Source organism: Capricornis sumatraensis, chromosome 1 (genome assembly GCF_032405125.1).
Source record: "Capricornis sumatraensis isolate serow.1 chromosome 1, serow.2, whole genome shotgun sequence".
In the NCBI taxonomy this organism is placed as follows: Eukaryota; Metazoa; Chordata; class Mammalia; order Artiodactyla; family Bovidae; genus Capricornis; species Capricornis sumatraensis.
In genome coordinates, this window is record NC_091069.1 from 85,290,000 (window position 1) to 85,313,352 (window position 23,353).

At 42.9% G+C, this 23,353-nt stretch overlaps 1 protein-coding gene across 1 annotated transcript in view; it reads right to left on the bottom strand.

Moving 5' to 3' along the window:
- The window catches only part of GALM (galactose mutarotase), a 53,854-nt gene extending 36,173 nt beyond the window's left edge, over positions 1-17,681 (bottom strand). Inside the window, exons 1-3 of the mRNA XM_068975276.1 lie at positions 17,267-17,681; positions 6,822-6,976; positions 2,310-2,516 (exon numbers count right to left, since the gene is read on the bottom strand). Of these exons, the coding sequence (XP_068831377.1) occupies positions 2,310-2,516; positions 6,822-6,976; positions 17,267-17,456 (552 nt within the window). The 5' untranslated portion in view covers positions 17,457-17,681. The remainder of the gene's footprint in view (positions 1-2,309; positions 2,517-6,821; positions 6,977-17,266) is intronic.
- Between the last annotated feature and the right edge of the window lie 5,672 nt (positions 17,682-23,353).

The window sequence follows — 23,353 nt, forward strand, 5'->3', positions numbered from 1 at the left end:
TGAAAAAAAAAGAGTAGGTCCTTTTTTTAAAATCTCTGGATGTGACTATATGAAAAGGTGACTCACGGACCTGTGGCAACCATTTTGTAATTATGAGGGGATAAGCCTGAAGACAAAAACACTGAAAAAGCAGAATGGAATGATGGAAGAATTTGAGTCCTTGATAACATACCTACACAGACATACCAGAACCATAACTATTGCTTTTCATCTCAAATTGCTCCAGGCCTGCTTTCATAGCTCTTAAGACAAAGTTTCAGTTGTGTTTTTTTTTAAGTTCACTTACTTTTACATTAGATAAGAAAGGAAAAAAAAAACCTCAACTAATCTACAATCTACATACCTTTTCCATTCTTTGAAAAACACCATGCTTTCCTGTCTCTAGGCCTTCAACATTGAAACTTAGAAGTGATGAGTCAAAGCTTGACCCCCCAAGTAGGACGAAAGTTTGCTTATTAAATTTAAAAGACAAACAAAAAGAAAATATATATGATGAGTTGATTACTTTAAATATTAAGTTTTGAGCTATTTTTCCTGGGGAAGGTTAAGAACACACAATAATGCTTTTCCGGTGGCACAAGAGATGTTCTGAAAATTCAGACAGACCCCTTGACCCCAGGCTGATTAACTGCCCATCAACTCTTACGTGTCTGCTCCAAAGGCTGGTGGCCCTCACCCACCCCCACCCCTGAGGCTAATGGCTGTGGATCTGAGCTGTACTTACTAAGACAGCACATACAAGGGAGTTCGCCCTGACCACTTTTCTGTGTGGGGTCTGTGATCTGGGAAACTATCCAGCCTCTGGGGAAAAAAATTTAGAAATACCTGTCCCTCCAAGTCCTTGTAGGATTGGAAGGGTGGAAAATTCTGGTCAGGAGGGTCCTCCTCTCGGGTAAACAGAAAGAGCTTTAGTGAACCTTACTTCCCCATTTTGGGTCCTTCATTGGAACACAGAGGCAGAGGTAATACTTCACACCTAATTTCTCTTTCTATTTCTGAATCTATTCCTTTAGACCAGCCCCTTGGTTACAAAAATGTGGAAAATAGTGAAACATCACCATTATCTGCTACCCACATAATACCATTAATATTCCGTGTTATTTCTGTGAGTTTCTCTCTGAACTTATTTTTTAAAGTGGGGTTTTATGCTTATGACTGCAGCCTCTTATGGCTTGTGCATATTTGTCTTTTTTTTTTTTTTGGTTTGCCTTTAAGATCTCAAGAATGATGGTTCTTGAACATAAGGAATGAGCAAGTGAAGAACCATCTTTCTTATCTTCAAAGGAAGAGCTTTGGAAATTCTGTAAGGACAAATTAGCTCATGCTATTTGAAAAGACTCTAGAAAAAAATCAGCAGATCATCAGCAAACTCCTAAAAAGCATAAAAATGCAAGGTATTACTAGCTGCCTGTGAACATCATCTTGTGGTAGGAAATCATGCCAAAGTGATTCAAGTATAGTGAACAATGATGAGCTTCTCAGGTGAAGAGAAAGTCATAGACAGAATCTAGAGTTTAGCTAAGCCTTTTATTCTGTGTCATGTAATAGCTTCCTCAATAAGCTAAAATATTGCCATTAGCGGGGAATGAGGTAGTTTAGAAGGAATTACCTAAGAGGGGCTTTCAGTGTCTTCACACCACTCTTTAGGTGGGTTTGTACGGTGGGAGCACCCCAATACTGGCAGTATTTCCTAAAAGGGGCTGGGCTAAGTACGTTTCCAAGGATCCAATGTGGAAAATGCCTTACTTAGAAGTAATTTTTAGGGGAGGGGGAGGAGTGGAATAGGGGAAGAAAATGTAAGCCCTTGTCACAGTTAGAGGAGAGGGAGTTCTTTTTTTTTTCCTTTTAATATTTTAGTTTATTTATTTGGCATGCAAACTCTTAGTCACAGCATGTGAACTCTTAGTTTTGGCATGTGGGATCTAGTTCCCTGACCAGGGATCGAACCTGGGACCCCTGCTTTGGGAGCTCAGAGTTTTAGCCACCGGACCCCCTGGGAAGTCCCAGATGAGAGGGAGTTCTTGAAATAGCTAGTTTTACCTGTCTGAGCATGTGGGCAGCACAAGCTACACAATGTATTCCCTTCCCTATAATTTCCATTTGTTGAGCAGCTACTGTGAGTCAGATGCTTTGCTGGGTGCTCTTCCTCACTCAAAGGGTGACCCCATCTCCAGAGTAATTCCCTAGTGGGTTTGTCTCTTCAGTCACAGCCCCACCACCCCCAGGTCATTCCACAAAGCTCACTGCAAGAGAGAAGAGGCAAGTGACACTCCACACTACAGCAGGTGAGCAGAGGCAAGTTCACTTACCTGGCCTGCCAGGTTGAAGTAAGAATGATTGGTCAGATTGACCGGGGTGGTCTGACTGGCCTGTGCTCGATAGTTGACCACAAGCTCGCCACCATCCAGCGTGTACGTCACCCAGACTTTTAACTCTCCAGGGTAGCCCTCCTCACCGTCTGGACTGACCCGTGAGAACTCGACACCATTTGACAGCACCCGAGGGGTCCAGAGGACCTGGAAGAAAGTGTTTTCAAAGCTATTTAAGTCACTCCAGTGCCGAGCTAAATGCCACACTGCAATATTTAAGGACAGCTTGGAACCTAAAAAATAAAACTAGTGAGGATAACAAAACAGAAGCAGACTCACAAATAGAACAAACCAGTGTTACCAACGGGGTTACCATAAGGATAGAGGATTGAACGTACAAACGTCTACGTATAAAATAAATAACCTACAAGGATATATTGAACAGCATGGGGAATATAGCCGATAGCTTCCCTTGTGGCTCAGCTGGTAAAGAATCCACCTGCAATGTGGGAGACTTGGGTTTGATCCCTGGCTTGGGAAGATCCCCTGAAGAAGGGAAAGGCTATCCACTCCAGAATTCTGGCCTGGAGAATTCCATGGACTGTATAGTCCATGGGGTCACAAAGAGTTGGACATGACTGAGAGACTTTCACTTTCACTTATAGTAACTTTATTTATTTAGAGAAGAGGTTAATTTTTTCTTTTTTTTGCTGCACTGGGTCTTTGCTGTTTCACGGGCTTTTCTATATTTGCAGCAAGCAGGGGCTATTCTCTAGTTGCAATGTGCAGGCATCTCATTGCAGTGGCTTCTCTTGTGGCAGAGCATGGGCTCTAGGCATGCAAACTTCAGTAGCTGTGGTTCCCAGGCTCTAGGGCACAAGCTCAGTAGTTGTGGCACACGGGCTTAGTAGCTCTGCAGCATGTGGGATATTTCAGCACCAGGGATTGAACCTGGGTCTCCTTTACTACTGAACCATCAGGGAAGACCCTATAATAACTTTAAATTGAATATAATCTTTGAAAATCATGAATCACAATGTTATACACCTGAAATTTGTACATAATCTTCTATGCCTTATCGAGTACCCATTATGAGCCCAGGGACTTGCTAGAAACGTCACACACATTATCTTTTCTGTCTCAGGACTGACTTAAAGTGGGTACCATTTTCCTCATTTAAAGATGAGAGAGCAGAGGCTCAGAAAGGATAAACCGCTTGTTCCAGGCCACACAGCTAGTAAAATGCTGGATTTGAATCAAGTGGTCTAATCCTAGAGCCAGAGGACGAGGTAGCCAGAGACCTCCAGTCCCTTTGGGGAGCCTGGGATCACTAGTAAAGGGGACCTTTGCTGACATGAGACCTTGATTTGTTGGGTGCTCATTAGCCACTGACCTGGTGCTTTACATAAACCATTTGATAAGGATTTGGCTGAACCCACTAAAATTACCATTTTTGTAGGTCAAAACAGTTGTGCACTGGCAGTTTCATATGGGTACAACTAATATTATTACCTGCATTTTACAGATAAACAAACTGAGTTCAGTGGTGTTAACTTGCCCTTAATGTGGGAGGTGTTAACGCTACCTCCCACATTCTAGAGGATGGAGTAGAACCCTTTCACACTTCATGCAGTTATTTAAAGGGAAAAAAAATCTTGTTTAAAGTCACACATGTAATGAGTGACAGAGCTAGGGTTCAAACTTAACCTGACAGTCTACACTATTCCACAGCCTTACTTTCAGTGAATGTTTAATCCAATCTTCATTTTCAGCAGTGGAGTTGAGACCAGGCACTGTCATTCGAAATAGACTTGGAAGACAGTAACTTGTGTGGGCCATAAGAGTGGCGCATGAGCCCAGGCTCTGCCTACCCACTCCTGACATGGCCTGCGTCTCTCACTGACACTACATCTGCCAGGAAGTGGAGCCCGGTAGGAAGAGAGGGCTCTGCCTTCACCTACAGTGAAAGCAGCTGGTATCTGAAACAAATTCAGTGACCTCGGGAAAAAATTAATTTTACACCCTAGTTATCTTCTGGAAATGGTGAACTTTTGAGACACTTAAAATATAAAACCTGGTATATGTGTGATTAAAGAAAAAGGTCAATTGAAGTCAATCCTAAAGGAACTCAGTCCTGAATATTCATTGGAAGGACTGATGCTGAAACTGAAACTCCAATACCTTGGGCACCTGATGCGAAGAACTGACACATTGGAAAAGACCTTGATGCTGGGAAAGATTGAAGGCAGGAGAAGGGGATAATAGAGGATGAGATGGTTGGATGGCATCACCAACTCAATGGACATGAGTTTGAGCAAGCTCTGGGAGTTGGTGATGACAGGAAAGCCTGGCGTGCTGCAGTCTATGGGGTTGCAAAGAGTCAGATACGACTGAGGGACTGAACTGAACTGAACTGAAAGAAAAGGGAATCCCCCAAATGGGAAATTTTATAAATAAAATATGTGAAATAAAATGGTCTTAACTTGCTATCTAGTTTTTCTCCTTTAGAGAAAGGACACAATGGAAAGATTTTCGTGTAAGTCAGTATCATCAGATAAAGTGGAAAGTACAATTCCTATTCACAGGAGAATTTCCCTGATTCAGTAGTTTCCAAATTTTCCTGAAAACTTCCAAATTTGTTTCTCTAGGCCTACTTACACCATTTCTAATCCTGTCAGGTTATTCAAATTTCATCTTTAAAAAAATGCGTCGGTATAAATAAGAAAACAATTACCTGCAAACCGACAATTATGCAGTAATTGTTGAGATCAAACACAACTGAAAGCAAAGTTCATGTGAGGCTGCTCATGTTGCTCCATGAAAACCTCGGGTCCCAAAACTTTCAACGGCTTCATGATTATATTCCGAGTCTTTCCCCACCCTCTGCGGGCTGTTCCACAGCCACTCTCTCAAATATCCACTTGTTAAATGACATGCTATCTTTTCTTGAAGAGTTCGACTCCAACCTCCCTAGCTGCCATTAATACAGCTCCTGTAGCACACCTCTGGCATCTATATTTTGGGGCTCGTTATTCATGTAACTGTTATTCATGTAACTTACTACATGATACTCACTATCCTAGAGGATCAGGAATCCCCATCCTATTATGCTGCCTGGTTCACAGAAGAGGCTCAGTAAACACTCGGCAGAGAAGGATATAAACACTCACTATCTTATGTGCTTGTTCCTACAGGGCGTGCCCTGTAAGTAACACCACAGAAAACTCCATGTGGAACCGAGGCAGCAGGAAGAAGCTAAAACAAGGGGCTGAGGCTCCTCTGAAGACCCCTGGCCAAACAGAGCTGAACCTAACTTCCTCTGGTTGGGGTTTGCCCACGGACCTGGCATATTCCAGAGACCCTCTGCCCCAGTATTGCCAGGACAGAAGCCACCGTCTGCCTTCAGCCGTCTCTGGCACGAGGAGTTTCATCGTGGAGGAAAGGGTAAGTGACGGGGCTATCTGGCTCTAAGCCGCAGACAGCTGATGGAGCAGGGGAAACAGAGAGTGACCCACTTCCTTTGGCAGGATAGGTGGCGATTAAGAGGTAGAAAAGAAGAAATTGTGATTCTTAACATGCCATAAATGTTCCTGTCTCCTCTGGCTTTTCTCTAGGCAGTCACCTGGGTGGTATAATTTAAAGGAAAGCTAACTTCCAAAATTACCTCTCTGAGATTAGACTAGTAAGAGAATCGCTGCGATTAACCTGCAGACTCCCACACAGCTAGGAAAGAACAGGAAGCCAGGCATTCCCACCCCAGGGAGAAGCTGTCTGATCAATTTGTTTTCCTAACCTGGTTTTCCAGGGGTTCACTTAAGGGTTGGGAGTTAATGTGGAAAAGGGGAACTGGGGAGAATCTGACATCATTTTGAGGTGTGAGACCCTTCACTGGAAGGGTAGCCTGGATGGGGCAACACAATACATGCCAGTCGGGGTCGGGGGGGAAGAGCTTATAGACCAATACTAGCGGGGTGTTGGGTTGGGGGTATGCAGGTGGCTGTGGCAGACAACTACAGTATAGAAATGAGGGCTTTGGGTCAGGCAGCCCAACTTAGGAGCTGTGTGGCCTTTCAGGGCCTCACATTTCTCATCTGATGATATAATATGGGGTTCTAATAACGGTGGGAGATAATATATGCAAATGCTTTGTGCAGGAAGTGGTGCATATTGTCTTTAATCCACTTTTCTGTTCTGCCTAAAATCAACTTTCTGATCCCAAAACTGTGAGACGGGCGTTCAGTCCCTGTCTTTTCTAAGTCAAAGGCTGTCATCTTTTCACTCAGGGGCTCCCCTGCCTACTATAGTCAGATGAGCTAGAGAAAGGTGGGCCGTGGAACACAGCCAGCAATCTCCTTCCCCTCAGGCCCAAACCATGGAGCAGCCTCTTTCCTGGATCACCTTACCACGCGTTGATTCTAGGGCCTAGGGCTGTGCCTGGCAAAGGCAAGGCATGCTTGAAGGTACTTAGTGAGGTGTGCCAGGTGAGGACACTGTGCAATGACTTCAACTCACCTTGTCAAACCCTTTGACTCCTCCATGCAGGCTGTTGGGCCCGTTGTTAACGGCCAGTTTATACTCCTTCCCATCCAACGTGAATGTTCCTTTGGCAATTCGGTTGGCCACCCTGCCAACCACAGCTCCAAAGTAGGGCTGCTTTTGGAGGTACCCTGCAAGGATATGGGATGACAGTGATTTTAAAACCTTCAAACCAAAGATGAGGCTCACACTGCTGCTCACCACTTCCTTTTAAGGGCAGCTGTAAGTATTAACAACATGGGCATACCACATGTGCATGGAAGCAGGGAAAATTGTTCTTTACACATGACCCTTCTCCTTTCCAAAAGTAATTCATATTCTTTACAAACATTTTAAAAGACTAAAGCACAAAGAAGAAACTTAAAGCATCCTGAACTTATCACTAGAGAACCACTGACTGTTAATATTCGTTTTTTTTTGGCTGCGCTGGATCTTTGTTGCTGCACATGAGCTACTCTCTAGTTGCAGTGCACCAGCTTCTCCTGTTGAGGAGCATGGGTGCTGGGCTCTAGGGCACACAGGCTTCAGCAGTTATGGTGCTCTGAGTTAGTTGTCCCACAGCATGCCGAACCTTCCCAGGTGAGGAACTGAACCCATGTCCCCTTCACTGGCAGGCAGATTCTTAACCACTGGACCACCAGGGAAGTGCACCATTTATATTCTTATGTATATCTATATTGTTTATTTCTTTTGCTTGTTGTTTTGGCCACGTAACATGGCTTGCAGGATCCCACTTGCCTGGTGGTGGTGGTGGTGGTGGTGGTGGTGGTGGTGGTTTAGTCACTAAGCTGTGTCCAACTCTTGTGAACTGTAGCCTGCCAAGCTCCTCTATCCATGGGATTCTCCAGGCAAGAATACTGGAGTGGGTTGCCATTTTCTTCTCCAGGGGATTTTTCCCAACCGAAGAATTGAACTCGGGTCTCTTGCACTGCAGGCAGATTCTTTACCAACTGAACTACAAGGGAAGCCCCACCAGTTCCCTGATCTCAGATCAACTGAGTGCCTCCTGCAGTGGAAACTCACAGCCCTAACCACTGGAATGCCAGGAAATTCCCTCCTACGTAGGTCTGCATATTCCCTTTAATATTTGAGCATACGTGTGCATATGCTTTTCAAATGGGTGTCTTTCACTTAGTAACATGCATTTAAGGCTGCTCCATATATTTTTGTGGACTGATTTCTTTCTAGCACAGCATAATACTCTGTTGTCTGGATGTGCCACAGTTTACTTATCCATTCACCTATTGAAGGGCATCTTGGTTGCTTCCAAGTTTTGGCAATTATGGATAAAGCTACTATAAATATTCATTTGCAGGTTTTTGTATGGACATATATTTTTAACTCCCTTGAGTAAAATACCAAGGAATATGACTGCTGAATCATATGATAAGAGTATGTTTAATCTTGCAAGAAACTGACAACTATCTCCCAAAGTAGCTGTACCATTTTGTATCCCCAGCAACGAATGAGAGTTCCTGTTGCTCCATGTGCTTGCCAGCATTTGGTGTTGTCAGTGTTGTGGACTTTGGCCATTCTAATAGGTCTCAATGTCGTTTTAATTTCCCTTTCCCTGATGACATATAATGTGGAACAAATTTCATTTGCTTTCCAGGAGCTCGAAAATGTGAAAAGCAGGACTTCTGTTCAAAAATCATTTAGCTACATCTCCTTTTAACTCCTACCTTGATTCATTCAACTGGTGTACACCAAGCCCCTACTCGTTGCCAGCCACATACTTGGCATCGGAAAGAAGGATAAATTCAACAGCAAACTGCGTCATGGACTTGCAAGAATTCTCTCAGAAGGGACCACTTTCTGGCAACAATTAATAAACCCATCAGTAAGAAGCACTTTTCAACCCTTGGTTTAGATGAAGAGTTTTTAAGGATTAAATGGTGAGGATAGCAGAAATGACTGCTCCTAACTGTCTCTGAGTAACTCTTTAGAACAAATGGACTTTATATATTTTCTTATGTTACTAAGTTTTTTCTTTTTTTTTTGGCTGCATTGGGTCTTTGTTGTGGCATGGCAGCTTTCTGTTGCAGCACACAGGCTTTCTCTAGTTGCGGCACAAGAGCCTCTCCTCGAGGTGCTCAGGCTTAGTTGCCCCTCGGCATGTGGGCTCTTAGCTCCCTGACCAGGTAAAGAACTCAAGTCTCATGCATTGGAAGGTGGATTCTTAACCACTGGACCACCACGTAAGTCCCTATTACTAAGCTTTTAAATCAAATCAAAATTACAAAAAGTGGCAGTCCCCCAAAGTCTGAATAGGGCTAAGAAGCTTATTTTTGAAATGCAGAAAATACTATTTTCCAAAAAATAGTAGTAGGGTAAAGAGGGTAGTTTCTAGGTCAAGCCAAGAATGCTGGTTTAATCTAGTCAGTAACTGATGTAGTTTGGCCCCAGGTAAAGAGCATGATGGTGTGATCACTCACCTAGAGCAAGACATCCTGGAATGTGAAGTCAAGTGGGCCTTAGAAAGCATCACTACGAACAAAGCTAGTGGAGATGATGGGATTCTGGTTCAGCTATTTCAAATCCTGAAAGATGATGCTGTGAAAGTACTGCACTCAATATGCCAGCAAATCTGGAAAACTCAGCAATGGCCACAGGACTGGAAAAGGTCAGTTTTCATTCCAATCTCAAAGAAAGGCAATGCCAAAGAATGCTGAAACTACCGCACAGTTGTACTCATCTCACACGCTAGTAAAGTAATGCTCAAAATTCTCCAAGCCAGGCTTCAGCAATACACGAACCGTGAACTTCCAGATGTTCAAGTTGGTTTTAGAAAAGGCAGAATACCAGAGATCAAATTGCCAACATCTGCTGGATCATGGAAAAAGCAAACAAGTTCCAGAAAAACATCTATTTCTGCTTTATTGACTATGCCAAAGCCTTTGACTGTGTTAATCACAATAAACCATGGAAAATTCTTCAAGAAAAGGGAATACCAGACCACCTGACCCACATCCTGAGAAATCTGTATGCAGGTCAGGAAGCAACAGTTAGAACTGAACATGGAACAACAGACTGGTTCCAAATAGGAAAAGGAGTACGTCAAGGCTGCATATTGTCACCCTGCTTATTTAACTTGTATGCAGAGTACATCATGAGAAACACTGGGCTGGAAGAAGCACAAGCTGGAATCAAGATTGCCGGGAGAAATATCGATAACCTTAGATATGCAGATGACACCACCCTTATGGCAGAAAGTGAAGAGGAACTAAAAAGCCTCTTGATGAAAGTGAAAGAGGGAAAAAAAAAAAAGTGAAAGAGGAGAATGAAAAAGTTGACTTAAAGCTCAACATTCAGAAAACTAAGATCGTGGCATTCAGTCCCATCACTTCATGGCAAATACATGGGGAAACAGTGGAAACAGTGTCAAATCACTGCAGATGGTGACTGCAGCCATGAAATCAAAAGACACTTACTCCTTGGAAGGAAAGTTATGACCAACCTAGATAGCATATTGAAAAGCAGAGACATTACTTTGCCAACAAAGGTCCGTCTAGTCAAGGCTATGGTTTTTCCAGTGGTCATGTATGGATGTGAGAGTTGGACTATAAAGAAAGCTGAGCACGAAGAATTGATGCTTTTGAACTGTGGTGTTGGAGAAGACACTTGAGAGTCCCTTGGACTGCAAGGAGATCCAACCAGTCCATCCTAAAGGCGATCAGTCCTGTGTGTTCATTGGAAGGACCGATGTTGAAGCTGAAACTCCAGTACTTTGGCCACCTGACGCATAGAGCTGATTTATTTGAAAAGACTCTGATGCTGGGAAAGGTTGAAGGCAGGAGGAGAAGGGGATGACAGAAGATGAGATGGTTGGATGCCATTACCCACTCAATGGGCATGAGTTTGAGTAAACTCCAGGAGTTGGTGATGGACAGGGAGCCCTGGCGTGCTACAATCCATGGGGTCACAAAGAGTTGGACACGATTGAACAACTGAACTGAACTGATGTAGGGTAAAGGGTAAAGAAAAAGTTTGTCCCTCTTTTCTGGGCAAGGGACTGGCCAGAATATGTTAATAAATGGGGTATGGTCTTCTCCACTCCTCAAACATCCCAAGGATTCCAGCTATGACATCTACCTCAGACAGCCCAAACCTTAACAAGAGTGCCCTAAAAGTCTCAAATAAAATTGCACAGGATTCTCGGACAAACCCTTCACACCCTTAATGACTTTCTTTCGGCCTTCGAGGAAAATCAACACTAGTTTAACTGACAAGCACTTTAAACATCCCAGATCTTTTATATGTTTTACAATCGCTGCTGGTTGTCCCAAATGAATCTCCATGCCATTCTGTGCAGTGTTAACAAAGTGAAATAGGACGTTTGAGGAGTGTGAAGGAAGATATTTGGGCGCAAAGGAAGTAAGGACGATTAAAATTATTAATTGTTCAATATAGTCAGACACAATCACAGCCAATAGCACGTTTAATCATTATCCCAATAGCACGTTTAATCATTATCTATTTGTTTCAGGTGAGGAAATAGTTCTAGAGAGGTTAAATAATTTGCCCAAGGTCACAGAGCTATAAGGGACAAAGCAGAGATTTTAAACTAGGAATCCTTAACGCTTCTAAAAGGACACTCTTGGGCATCTGTAATATGAAACTGTAGCCTCTAAACTGGTCCCTTTTCCCACCACCACCTCTTATAAACTCAGGTCTTCTAAAAGCATTAAGTTGATTTTTTTTCTAATCTTTTCATAATACCTCTCATGGCAGTAATAGCTGGGTGTTGGTGGCAACTGGGGTGAAGATGAAAGGAAAGGAATTGTGCTGATTATCTGGGTAGATTATTTCTACCTGTAGCTCATAAGCAAATATTCTCACCAAGGTTTTGAAAGAAGTCATAATGACAGCAAGTGGGACACGCAGATGAAAAAACATTGAAAAATATTTTCAAGGGACTTTCCTGGGGGTCCAGTGGTAAAGAATCAGCCTTCCAATCCAGGGAACATAGGTTTGATCTCTGGTCAGGGAACTAAGGTCCCATATGCCTAGGGGCAACTAAGCTTGCATGTCACAGCTAGAAAAGCCTGCACACTACAATGAAGACCCAGCAAGTCAAAGAAGAAGAAAAAAAATTTTCAATACAAAAAAATGGCAGAAAAAAACCTCACAGGAGGCATTACTGATTTTTCTAGCCTATAACTAAAAGATCATACGATTTACCTCTTTAGAATTCTACAGAACAAAGATCTCATTTCCTAGGGAGTATGTGAACTATTCTGATCTCCATTCATGGCCATCATCCACGTAGTTTATATAATCTATCTGGGAAATCAGAGAGTTCACATCTAACCTGGCAATTACAAAAGGACCATGTCTCATGGAATTATCCATGCTCAGCTCTTCCCTGTGGCTCAAAACATTTTGGGGACATAATAATGTGACGATAAGCCCTGACTCGGTCACATCTTATTGCTTTAAATTATTTGCCCCAGTTTGTTTATATAATACTTACTCAGACATTCGAAGGCTATACAGTGAAAATCCAGCCTTCTTCCTATCCCTGTACCACAGCTACCCAGAGTTCCTTCTGAAACACAACCTCTGTTGCCAATTTCTTAACACGGGTTTTAATACACTAGAATTGATCAAAATAGTAATATACTGCCATTCACACTATTATGATTGAGACAATTATGCTTCCCATAATGACGTATATGAAGCTCAACCCTGAAGATGGCTGAACATATCAGAAAGTCTTCCCATAATAAGGAAAAAAGAGAAGCTAAAGGCAAAAGAGAAAAGGAAAGATATACCCACTTGAATACAGAGTTCCAAAGAATAGCAAGGAGAGATAAGAAAGCCTTCCTCAGTGATCAGTGCAAAAAAATACAGGAAACAAAAGAATGAGAAAGACTAGAGATCTCTTCAAGAAAATTAGAGATACCAAGGGAACATTTCATGCAAAGATGAGCACAATAAAGACAGAAATAGTATGGACCTAAAAGAAGCAGAAGATATTAAGAAGAGGTGGCAAGAATACACAGAAGAACTATACAAAAAAGATCTTCATGACCCAGATAACCATGATGGTATGATCACTCACCTAGAGCCAGACATCCTGGAATTTCAAGTCAACTAGGCCTTAGGAAGCATCACTATGAAAAAAGCTAGTGGAGGTGATGGAATTCCAGTTGAGCTATTTCAAATCCTGAAAGATGATGCTGTGAAAGTGCTGCACTCAATATGCTAGCAAATCTGGAAAACTCAGCAGTGGCCACAGGACTGGAAAAGATCAGTTTTCATTCCAATCCCAAAAAAAGGTAATGCCAAAGAATGCTCAAACTACTGCACAACTGCACTCATCTGACACACTAGCAAAGTAATGCTCAAAATTCTCCAAGCCAGGCTTCAACAACACATGAACCGTGAACTTCCAGATGTTCAAGCTGGATTGAGAAAAGGCAGAGGAACCAGAGATCAAATTACCAACATCCCCTGCATCATCGAAAAAGGATGTTCCAGAAAAACACCTACTTTTGCTTTATTGACTACACCAAACCCTTTGACTGTGTGGATCACCACAAACCGTGGAAAATTCTTAAAGAGATGGGAATACCAGACCACCTGACCTGCCCTCTCAGAAATCTGTATGCTGGTCAAGAAGCAACAGTTAGAACTGGACATGGAACAACACACTTGTTCCAAATCGGGAAGGAGTACGTCAAGGCTGTATATTGTCACCCTGCTTATTTAACTTATACGCAGAGTACATCATGAGAAATGCCGGGCTGGATGAAGCATAGGCTGGAATCAAGATTGCCGGGAGAAATATCAGTAACCTCAGATATGCAGATGACACCACCCTTATGGCAGAAAGTGAAGAACTAAAGAGCCTCTTGATGAAAATTAAAGAGGAGCATGAAAAAGTTGGCTTAAAACTCAAGATTCAGGAAACTAAGATCATGGCATTCGGTCCCATCACTTCATGGAAACAGTGAGAGACTTTTTTTGGGGGGGCTCCAAAATCACTGCAGATGGTGACTGCAGCCATGAAATTAAAAGATGCTTGCTTCTTGGAAGAAAAGCTATGACCAACCTGAACAGCATATTAAAAAGCAGAGACATTACTTTTCCAACAAAAGTCCATCTTGTCAAAGCAATGATTTTTCCAGTAGTCATGTATGGATGTGAGAGTTGGACCATAAAGAAAGCTGAGCGCCGAAGAATTAATGCTTTTGAACTGTGGCATTGGGGAAGACTCTTGAGAGTCCCTTGGACAGCAAGGAGATCCAACCAGTACATCCTAAAGGAGATCAGTCCTGAATATTCATTGGAAGGACTGATGCTGGAACTGAAACTCCAATACTCTGGCCACCTGATGAAAAGAACCGACCCACTGGAAAAGACTATGATGCTGGGAAAGACTGAAGGCGAGAGAAGGGGACGACAGAGGATGAATTGATTGGATGGCATCACTGACGCGATAGACATGAATTTGAGTAGGCTCTGGGAGTTGGTGATGGACAGGGAAACCTGGTGTGCTGCAGTCCCTGGGGCCGCAAAGAGTTGGACACGACTGAGTGACTGAACTGAACTGAACTCTCATAATGACATATATGAAGTTCATCCCTGAAGATGGCTGAACATATCAGAATGTCTAACTTGATATTCTAAACACTTCTTTGTCTTTTGAAAATAGCTTGCTTTCCTTTTTAAATAAACCATTAAATTATCTAAATTATAGCATAAGGTTGAAAATGTCTCTCAATCCAGCACCTGGAATACTTCACTATTTTTTTTTGATGTGCCACACAGCTTGCAGGATCTTAGTTCCCTGACTAGGGATGGAAACTGTGCCCCTTCCAGTGGAATGGAAGCTCAGAGTCCTGACTACTGGACTACCAGGGGATTCCCAGTGTCTAGAATATACTTTAGATGCTTCGATTTGACCTGGCATTTTGTGGCACCAGTCATGGATGCTGACAAAAGAATGCCATTTAACTTTCTCAAGATATGTTAATAACATGGGGTGGGGGGCAATACCGTCGATAAAAGCTAGATCACTGTAATCCAAGGGGATCTATTTTTTTTCTCCCTTTTAAGAACATTTGGGAATAATACTTTATTTCACCTCCTGCTGCTGCTGCTGCTAAGTCGCTTCAGTCGTGTTCAACTCTGTGCGACCCCACAGATGGCAGCCCACCAGGCTCCCCCATCCTTGGGATTCTCCAGGCAAGAACACTGGAGTGGGTTGCCATTTCCTTTTCCAATGCATGAAAGTGAAAATCAAAGTGAAGTCACTCTGTCGTGTCTGACTCCTAGCGACCCCATGGACTGCAGCCTACCAGGTCCACCGTACACGGGATTTTCCAGGCAAGAGTACTGGAGTGGGTTTCTTTCACCTAGACTCCCACAAAACTCAGAGACTCACAGAGATAACGTATTCAACATTACTGCACTCACAAAATTGGCACTTCTATGCCTACTAAGAATCTGGTGCTTCTCAGGTGCCATATCATCATCATGGCACAGTTTTCATACGAATTGTGCAAAGATGCCTTTTGTTTTAAGACTCATGTGACTCATATCAGAACTAAAATTAAGAACTTTCCTGGTGGTCCAGTGGCTAAGACGCCACGGTCCCAATACAGGGGGCCCAGGTTTGATCCCTGGTCGGGAAATATACCCCACATGATGCAACTAAGAGTTTGCATGCTGCAACAGAGATCGAAGATCCTGAGTGCCACAACCAGGACCCAATAAAACAAGCAAATAAATATTATTAATAAAAAAAATAATTAAAACTAGTAAGAAATGAGTGTGTGTACAAGTGGAAGGAGGGGAGGGGAGGGTAGATACCTTCTGAATGGTGATAAGGCAGAGATGGAAATGAGGTGATAAACGCAGATACCACTTATCATCTCCAGTGCTTTATAGGCTCAGAAATTCTAGGTCATCTATCCAGTTCTTCTTGGACTCCATGGGCAATTTTGCACCAGTTAAGTAATCTCTGTGATTCTGTTTCCACGGAGCAAATGGTTATGCTAACAGAGAGATGACTCAGCAAAAGTGATTCTAAAGCATTCTCTTTTGTCACTTGTCAACTCTCTTGCCTTCTGACTCTGAAGACAGGAGATAGAAACATCCACCCCAGAAACTGAAAGGGATGTAGAGAGTTAAAAGGAAAGTGGAGCTGATTTTCCCAGCCCCTGCACCTTCCTACCACTGAGTCTCCTATAATAGGCTTGCTGAAATTACCAAAGAAATTCTGCTGAATGTTACCTACACCCTCTCCAAGCCAAGCTGTGGAGGCTCCAAGGTAGTTAAAGACAACCAACCAGAGGGCAAGGAATAGAATCCTCAGGAATATTTCCTTATTTTTGTTAAGGAAATGAAGAGCCAATTTCAGTCTGCTAAGGGAAAACCAATTCTGTTTTCTGTTGACCTCCCATCCTGGGCTATGTTGCTAAAGAAGCAAACAGACAGAAAGATACACACCTAAAGGAAAACCTCAAACCTCCTCTCTAACAGATTTTATCCACACGCTTACCACTGAGCAGAGAATTAATTCTCAAGCAGTTGCCCTTTGCTAACTTTATTTTGAGCTCTTTTTCCCTCTAGCTATTCAGTGTGCCAAGAGACAGCAAGCACTATGTACCTTTTCCTTTGCTCCAGTGAAATTGCAGTTTTAATTATTTGTTTATGCCATTATTTGGCTAAGGTCCATCTCCACATCTAAACTGCAAGCTGCGTGAGGGTGGAGACCTGTCTCCTGGAATGAGATAACTGAATCAACAATGATTGAATGCATGAATTAATACACGTTCTTAGCTATAATGTATTTCTGCAGAATAAAATCTATCCCAGTTATAAGGAGACTCATTTCTCGACAGTAAGTTGGTCTTCCATGTTCTTTCAGTACATGGTTATTGATTAGCCAGGGGGTGTGGGACACCGAACTCCACAGAACAAAGCAGATAAGCTTCTGCACCCGCTGAGCTTACCTTACGGAGCATTTCTGAAACAACCAGACCTCAAAGCGAATCTGATCAAGCAGAAAGGAAGTAGAAGACGCACGTCTTTGATTTTTTTCCCCCCTTCTTCAGAAATGGCAAGAGCTGGGAGCCACACCCCCTCCAGCCTGTACGTCTCCTCTCCCGCCCTCTGGGATCAGGCAGTTCAAAGATCGCTCCAGGGTTGCTGAAGTTTTATCTTTCCCTCAACTGACTTTTTAATTAAGGAAAAGCCTGAATGTATAACCGGAAGCTAACTCCTAGGGCAGTTTCTGTTCACTTTTGTCTTTTCCCAAACACTGGATCGCAACACACTGAGTCAGCTGGATCCAAGCGGTCACAAGCTCGGTACTTCCCCTCGGTCCCCGCATCCCTGGCTGCTGGTGTGGGGCAGTGTGCGCGGCGGGCCTGGGCCCCGTCTGCAGCCCGGGACGGAATTCAACCCACCTTCCAACTCGTCAAAGCCGAGCACCACATCTGAGGCTCTGCCCTGTCTGTCTTTGACCTCCAGGGCTGTGATGGTGCAGCCCCAGGAGATGATGTCCACTCTCAGCTGGTCTGACTGCAGCTGGAACTTCTCCACTGTCCCTGCTCCCAGAGGCAGGTCTCCAAACACGGCTCTGGTCACCGAAACCATGCTGAGCTCAGGGTGTACAGCTGCTCCAAGTCCTTCGAACTCCCGCCGCTAAACCTGGAGCCGCAGAAATTTACTGGAGAAGGGGCGGGACGCGGCTCACATTCCTCCCCTTTCTTGATTGGATTTTAGGGAGTGACCACTCCTGCAAAAAATATCCTCTGGGACTTCTCTAAATCATTCCTCTGCCTGAGGGAAGGCAAAGTTTCCAGCTAGGCTGGCAATTTCCAGTCAGTTCTTTTCTTTTGGAACCCTGATTGCATTGCATGTTGGGAATGGTAGTTTTTGGAATGTGAAATTGCATTTTGGGGCCTGTAGTCTTTCTAAACCGAAATCCTGAATCGGCTGTGTTCTACCAGCTGTGTTCGGGCACGAGGTTCTCAACGAGCAAAGATTCATCCGTTAATGGTGGCTGACTTTCAGACAGTGAAAGTGAAGTCGCTCAGTCGTGTCCGACTCGTTGTGACCCGGTGGACTGTAGCCTAGCAGGCTTCTCAGTCCATGGGATTTTCCAGGCAAGAGTACTGGAGTGGTTTGCCATTTCCTTCTCCAGGGGATCTTCCCCACCCAGGGTTCGAATCCGGGTCTCCCGCATTGTAGGCAGCCGCTTTATCCTCTGAGCCAGCGACTTTCAGATAAAACGCTGAAAAATGAAGAGATGAGAATTAGGAATAGCGAGGGGAGGAGATTTTGGGGGGAAATTTTGATTTTTAACTCTTTGACCCAGTGGGAAAGAAGTACAAAGCTAATTTACAAAAGGGGTAAATAACTGCAGGTTTCTCTGGACACTGACTGAGGATCCATTCTGTTTGTCCCACACAAACAACTCTGAAGGTGTTTCTGTTGGAGCCACTGCGGAGAGGCTCTCCAGACTACCAGTCTGGAGTAGCAGCCTGCACAGGTTCCCATGTAGAGATTAGGACATAGTTTATATAGAGGCAGTCTCTGACTTTCTTATCTTCAGGGAACTGGGAAAGGACCTTGGGTATATATACCCACTCTTATTCCTAAAATCCAAAGTTCCTTTAAAAAGGGATTAAGGATAAATATTTGTTAAGGTCCTAATAAATGTCCGATACTGTACTTTGCTTCCCAGGCGACTCAGTGGTAAAGAATCCGCCTGCCAATGTAGGAGAGTCAGGTTCCTTGGATCAGGAAGATGCCTTGGGAAAGGAAATGGCAACCTATTCCAGTACTGTTGCCTGGGAAATTCCATGAACAGAGGAGCCTGGTGGACTACAGTCCATAGGGTTGAAAAGAGTCAGACACAATTGAGTGAGTGAACATGCAGTACTTTTAGTATCTCCTTTCCATAAGCAGAAAAATGTTTTAAGTATATGCTGCTAGAAAAGACACAGAGGTCATGGATAATTGTTATGCTTTGATGTGCCTCAGAATTATCTATAAAGATTAAAAAAAATACATATCCCCAGGCCCATAGCTGGAGTTTCTGATTCTGTGAGTCTAGGGTGAAACTCAGGAATCTCCTTTTCTCACAGATTCCTCATGGTATTTTAATGCAGTTTATCTGGAACCAGACCTTGAGAAATATTGCTCCAGGTTTTGATGACTAATCTCAGATGGTTTCGGTTTTTCTTCCCCTACTAATGGCAGAGGACTAAGATAGAGATATGAAAGGCCTTATTAGGCTGTCAGATAAAATACAGGGGCCTGGTATTTCTTTCCTAAATCTGTCCAGACAGTACTGGGCCTAGGAAGGGGAAGGATTCTGGAAGCCTAACAACATGTTTTACTCGACTGTCTGTATACTCATCTCATCTTTGCTTGATACTGCTTTTGTTTTGGTTTCTAGATGCTTCAGAGGGGATCCAACTAGACAATGTGTGATCAGTTGTTCAATCGTGTCCAGTTCTTTGTGGCCCCATGGGCTGTAGCCTGCCAGGCTCCTCTGTCCATGGGATTCTTCAGGCAAGAATACTGGAGCAGGTTGCCATTTTCTTCTCTCGGGTATCTTCCCGACTCACTGATTAAAACTGGGTCTCCTGCTTGGCAGGCAGATTCTTGACTACTGAGTAACCTAGGAGGCCAGCTAGACTATGGTGAAAGCCAAAATACACCTATGTCTAGAGAATTGGGAGAATTGGGATCACGCTCTGGGAATCAAGTGCTAATAAAACAAAACTGTCTCTCAGTCATGTCTGTGTAGTTTGAAGGAATATTTAACATTCTTGTCACAAAGCGTCAATTCTCATTCATGAATCAAGGGAGTTCTGATAGAAAAGGGAAAAAGAGAACTTGTAACAAGCTTCAGTGAAGCATAACATATAATAACAAAAAGACCCAAACAAGTCAAATTATAGACTGTACTGCACTTACACAATAATGGCTAGGCACTCTTGGTGCTGCTTCATCAGAAATTCTCATAAACTCTGCCACCCTCATCTGCCCACTTAACATTTATGTCTGATTCATACATAAGCCCTCTGGCAATGCTGTATTAGCAAGGATGACTTAGAATCTCTTCTGTGAGCAGAAAGACCAAATTTTCTTTTCTCAGCCACCGGTTCTCAATGTTCTGCCAAGCTCATGTTGTCACAGAAATAAACAAATGCATTTGGATGGCCAAAGCCAAGTATCACTGTGGGTGTCTTGTAACTTGGCTTAGTAGAAAATGAAACATACCATGATGCCTCTCTAACAACCTAGATTTTCCTTTAGGTTTGAACGGTTTAACATAGTGTCCCACTTTGTGCTAAGTCAGCTGTCAGGCACAAATCTTGATTTTTCTTACCAAAATGTCTTATTTTCCTAGTCCTACAGTAATACTATATAGGGAATATCTGTGAACTTAAAAAAAAGAAGAAGCCATTTAAATCTAAAGAAATATTCTCCATCCCGAATGTTGGATTGGGTTAAAAACAAAGTAGTAATTTTGAGAGTGAAGCACTGTCATATTTTAGGGGATATTTATTTTTAGTTGGAGGGTAGAGGCTAAGGGTTTGGTTATGAGACAAAGAGTGTAAGAATTGTGATAGTTATGTCAAAGAGGGAATACCTTTTCTTTCCACCAGAGAGTGAGGTATAGGGAGAATAGGTCAAGAATAAGGTCTGTTTTTCTTCACAGATGGAGGTTAGTCCCCAAAGCTGAGTGCTAGGAAAGTCAGGAATGAGGAATCTTGGTCTCTGGGCCCCACCTCCTTCTTCTACACAGAAAGTGAGGTGGGCCCATCAGACCCTAAGCCCATGAAGATCAAGGCTCCAAAACCTTAAGCTGTTGACAGGCTGCTACTCACAGGAAACTCTCTGAGATACAATAATACTAAACTCTCTGAGACATAATAATAGCTGCTGCTGCTGCTGCTAATTCGCTTCAGTTGTGTCCAACTCTGTGCAGCCCCATAGACAGCAGCCCACCAGGCTCCTCCGTCCCTGGGATTCTCCAGGCAAGAACACTGGAGTGGGTTGCCATTTCCTTCTCCAATGCATGAAAGTGAAAAGTGAAAGTGAAGTTGCTCAGTCATGTCCAACTCTTAGCGACCCCATGGACTGCAGCCTTCCAGACTCCTCCATCTATGGCATTTTCCAGGCAAGAGTACTGGAGTGGGGTGCCATTGCCTTCTCTGATAATAGTAGCAAACTCTTCAAATTTCCTGGTGATCCAGTGGTTAAGATTCTGGACTTTGATTCACACAACCTGGGTTCGATCCCTGACAAGGAGCCACAAGTTGGGCAGCATGGCCAAAAAGGAAAAAAAAAAGATAGTGAACTCTGAGATATAGTAATAAAACCAACTCACAATACCTCACAGTTTGTCAATAAGGAGACCTAGAATAGCTTTTCAGTCAGGCTGATACACAACCACCCTCCTATTTCCTTTCTCCTTGCTCAGAATTCCAATAATGGTTTTCATTCCTTTTCATCAGACACTCAGTGTGTGCTATCTTCGATCATTCCTGATCTCTCCATGAATACATTTTGTTGTTGTTACTTTTCACTCAACTATTAGCTCCCTGAGTCAATGTTTTGGGACTTCCCTGGTGGCTCAGATGGTAAAGCGTCTGCCTACAATGCGGGAGATGCAGGTTTGATCCTCAGATCAGGAAGATTTCCTGGAGAAGGAAATAGGTCAACCTACTCCAGTGCTCTTTCCTGGAAAATCCCATGGACAGAGGAACCTGGTAGGCTACAGTCCATGGGGTTGCAAAGAGTTGGACACGACTGAGCAGCTTCACTTTCTTTCTTTTCAATTTTTGACATATATATATATTTATATATATATTTGTAACCCAACCAACACTATATTTGGTTTCAGATGAAAACTACTTGAATCTGGAAGCCACGCATACCTGGGAGAATGGCATCAAGCTCAAGAGAGGCAGGCTTCTTCACAGTTCAATTCATCTCCATTTCATCAATGATTTTGAAATAGCTACTGGGGAAGGTATTATGGAGACTGGTAAGAAGTTGTTGAGGAAGATAGGTTAAACTTTGCTGTATGACATGTTCATTTATCAAATAGTCGATGAATATATACCGGGCACTGTGCTAAGTGCTGATTGTACATTGGTAGGTAAAATATGACCCTTGCTTTCAAAATATTTACAGTCTAAAGTGAGGTAATGTTCATCTCTATCCTCCATAAAAACATAAGTAAAATCTTCAAAATTCAATTCATGAATTTAGTCAATGCCAGATGAAACAAAGTACTGAGACTGGCCTCAAGATAGCTGTAATTTCAGGCCTGCCCAAAGATGATCCACCATATTGGGAATATTTTAGAATTCCCTAGGTCCAAGCACAATGACGGGCAATTTTAGCTGCTCAATAAATAACTATTGAATGAATACGTAATACACATACTTATATGCTATGCTTTGTCACTCAGTCATGTCTGACTCTTTGCGACCACACGGACTGTAGCTTCCCAGGCTCCTCTGTCCATGGGGATTCTCCAGGCAAGAATACTGGAGTGGGTTGCCATGCCCTCCTCTAGGGGATCTTCCCAACACAGGGATCCAACCCAGGTCTCCCGCATTGCAGGTGGATTCTTTATCATTCTAGTGCCAGAAAACCTGAGTTTATGAGGCACAAGCACTTACTGTCTGGGCAGTTTATTCAGCCACTCTGGCCTCAGTTTTCTCATCTATAAAATGGGAATATCACATGATTGACCCATCCAATTGTTAATCGATCACTAGTAAATAAAGTGTTAAAAACTTACTGAGCACCACATTAAGCACCCCTATGAGTCAACACTATTATCTCACACAGAAATTGAGGCTTAGAGAGATAAAGTAACTAGTTCAAGATCATGTGATTATAAGCCAGGAAACCAAGATTTGATCCTGGGCAGCTTGACTGCAGAGATAGAGGCATTTGGCCACTTCCTTATATGTTGCTAGTATTATAGTCAACTGATAACATGGGTTCCAAAGCACTAACTAAATTCTAAAACATTACATCAATGTAAACTAGTCATCTAATTTTATGGTAATTACAAACTTAAAAAAATCAGTTTCTGAAAGTAGGTTCAAGATGGCATTGTATTCACTTACTATAGTTAAAGAAGGGCCCAAGGAGAAGAACTAGTCCTTGGCACCCAAAGACCTTGGAAACAAGACACGCATCACTTCTGGACCCTTAATATATTCATTTTTTATTTGTTATTATGTCTCCTGCCAAGAAAATGAAGCTCCAAGAGAGCAGGAAATCCCAGTACCTAGGACAGATTAGTAGATAACTAAAAAATATTTGCTGAGTGAATGTTTGAGAGCTAGAAAGGATGAGAAGCATCTCTTACATTCATACAAAGCTGGTGAAAGTCTCAATTCATATAACCACTCTGGAGGATAACTCATCAATATCTAGTAAAGTCAAATTGCATGTAACTCAGCAATGGTCCATAACCCAACAATTATATTCCTTGTAACATACCATAG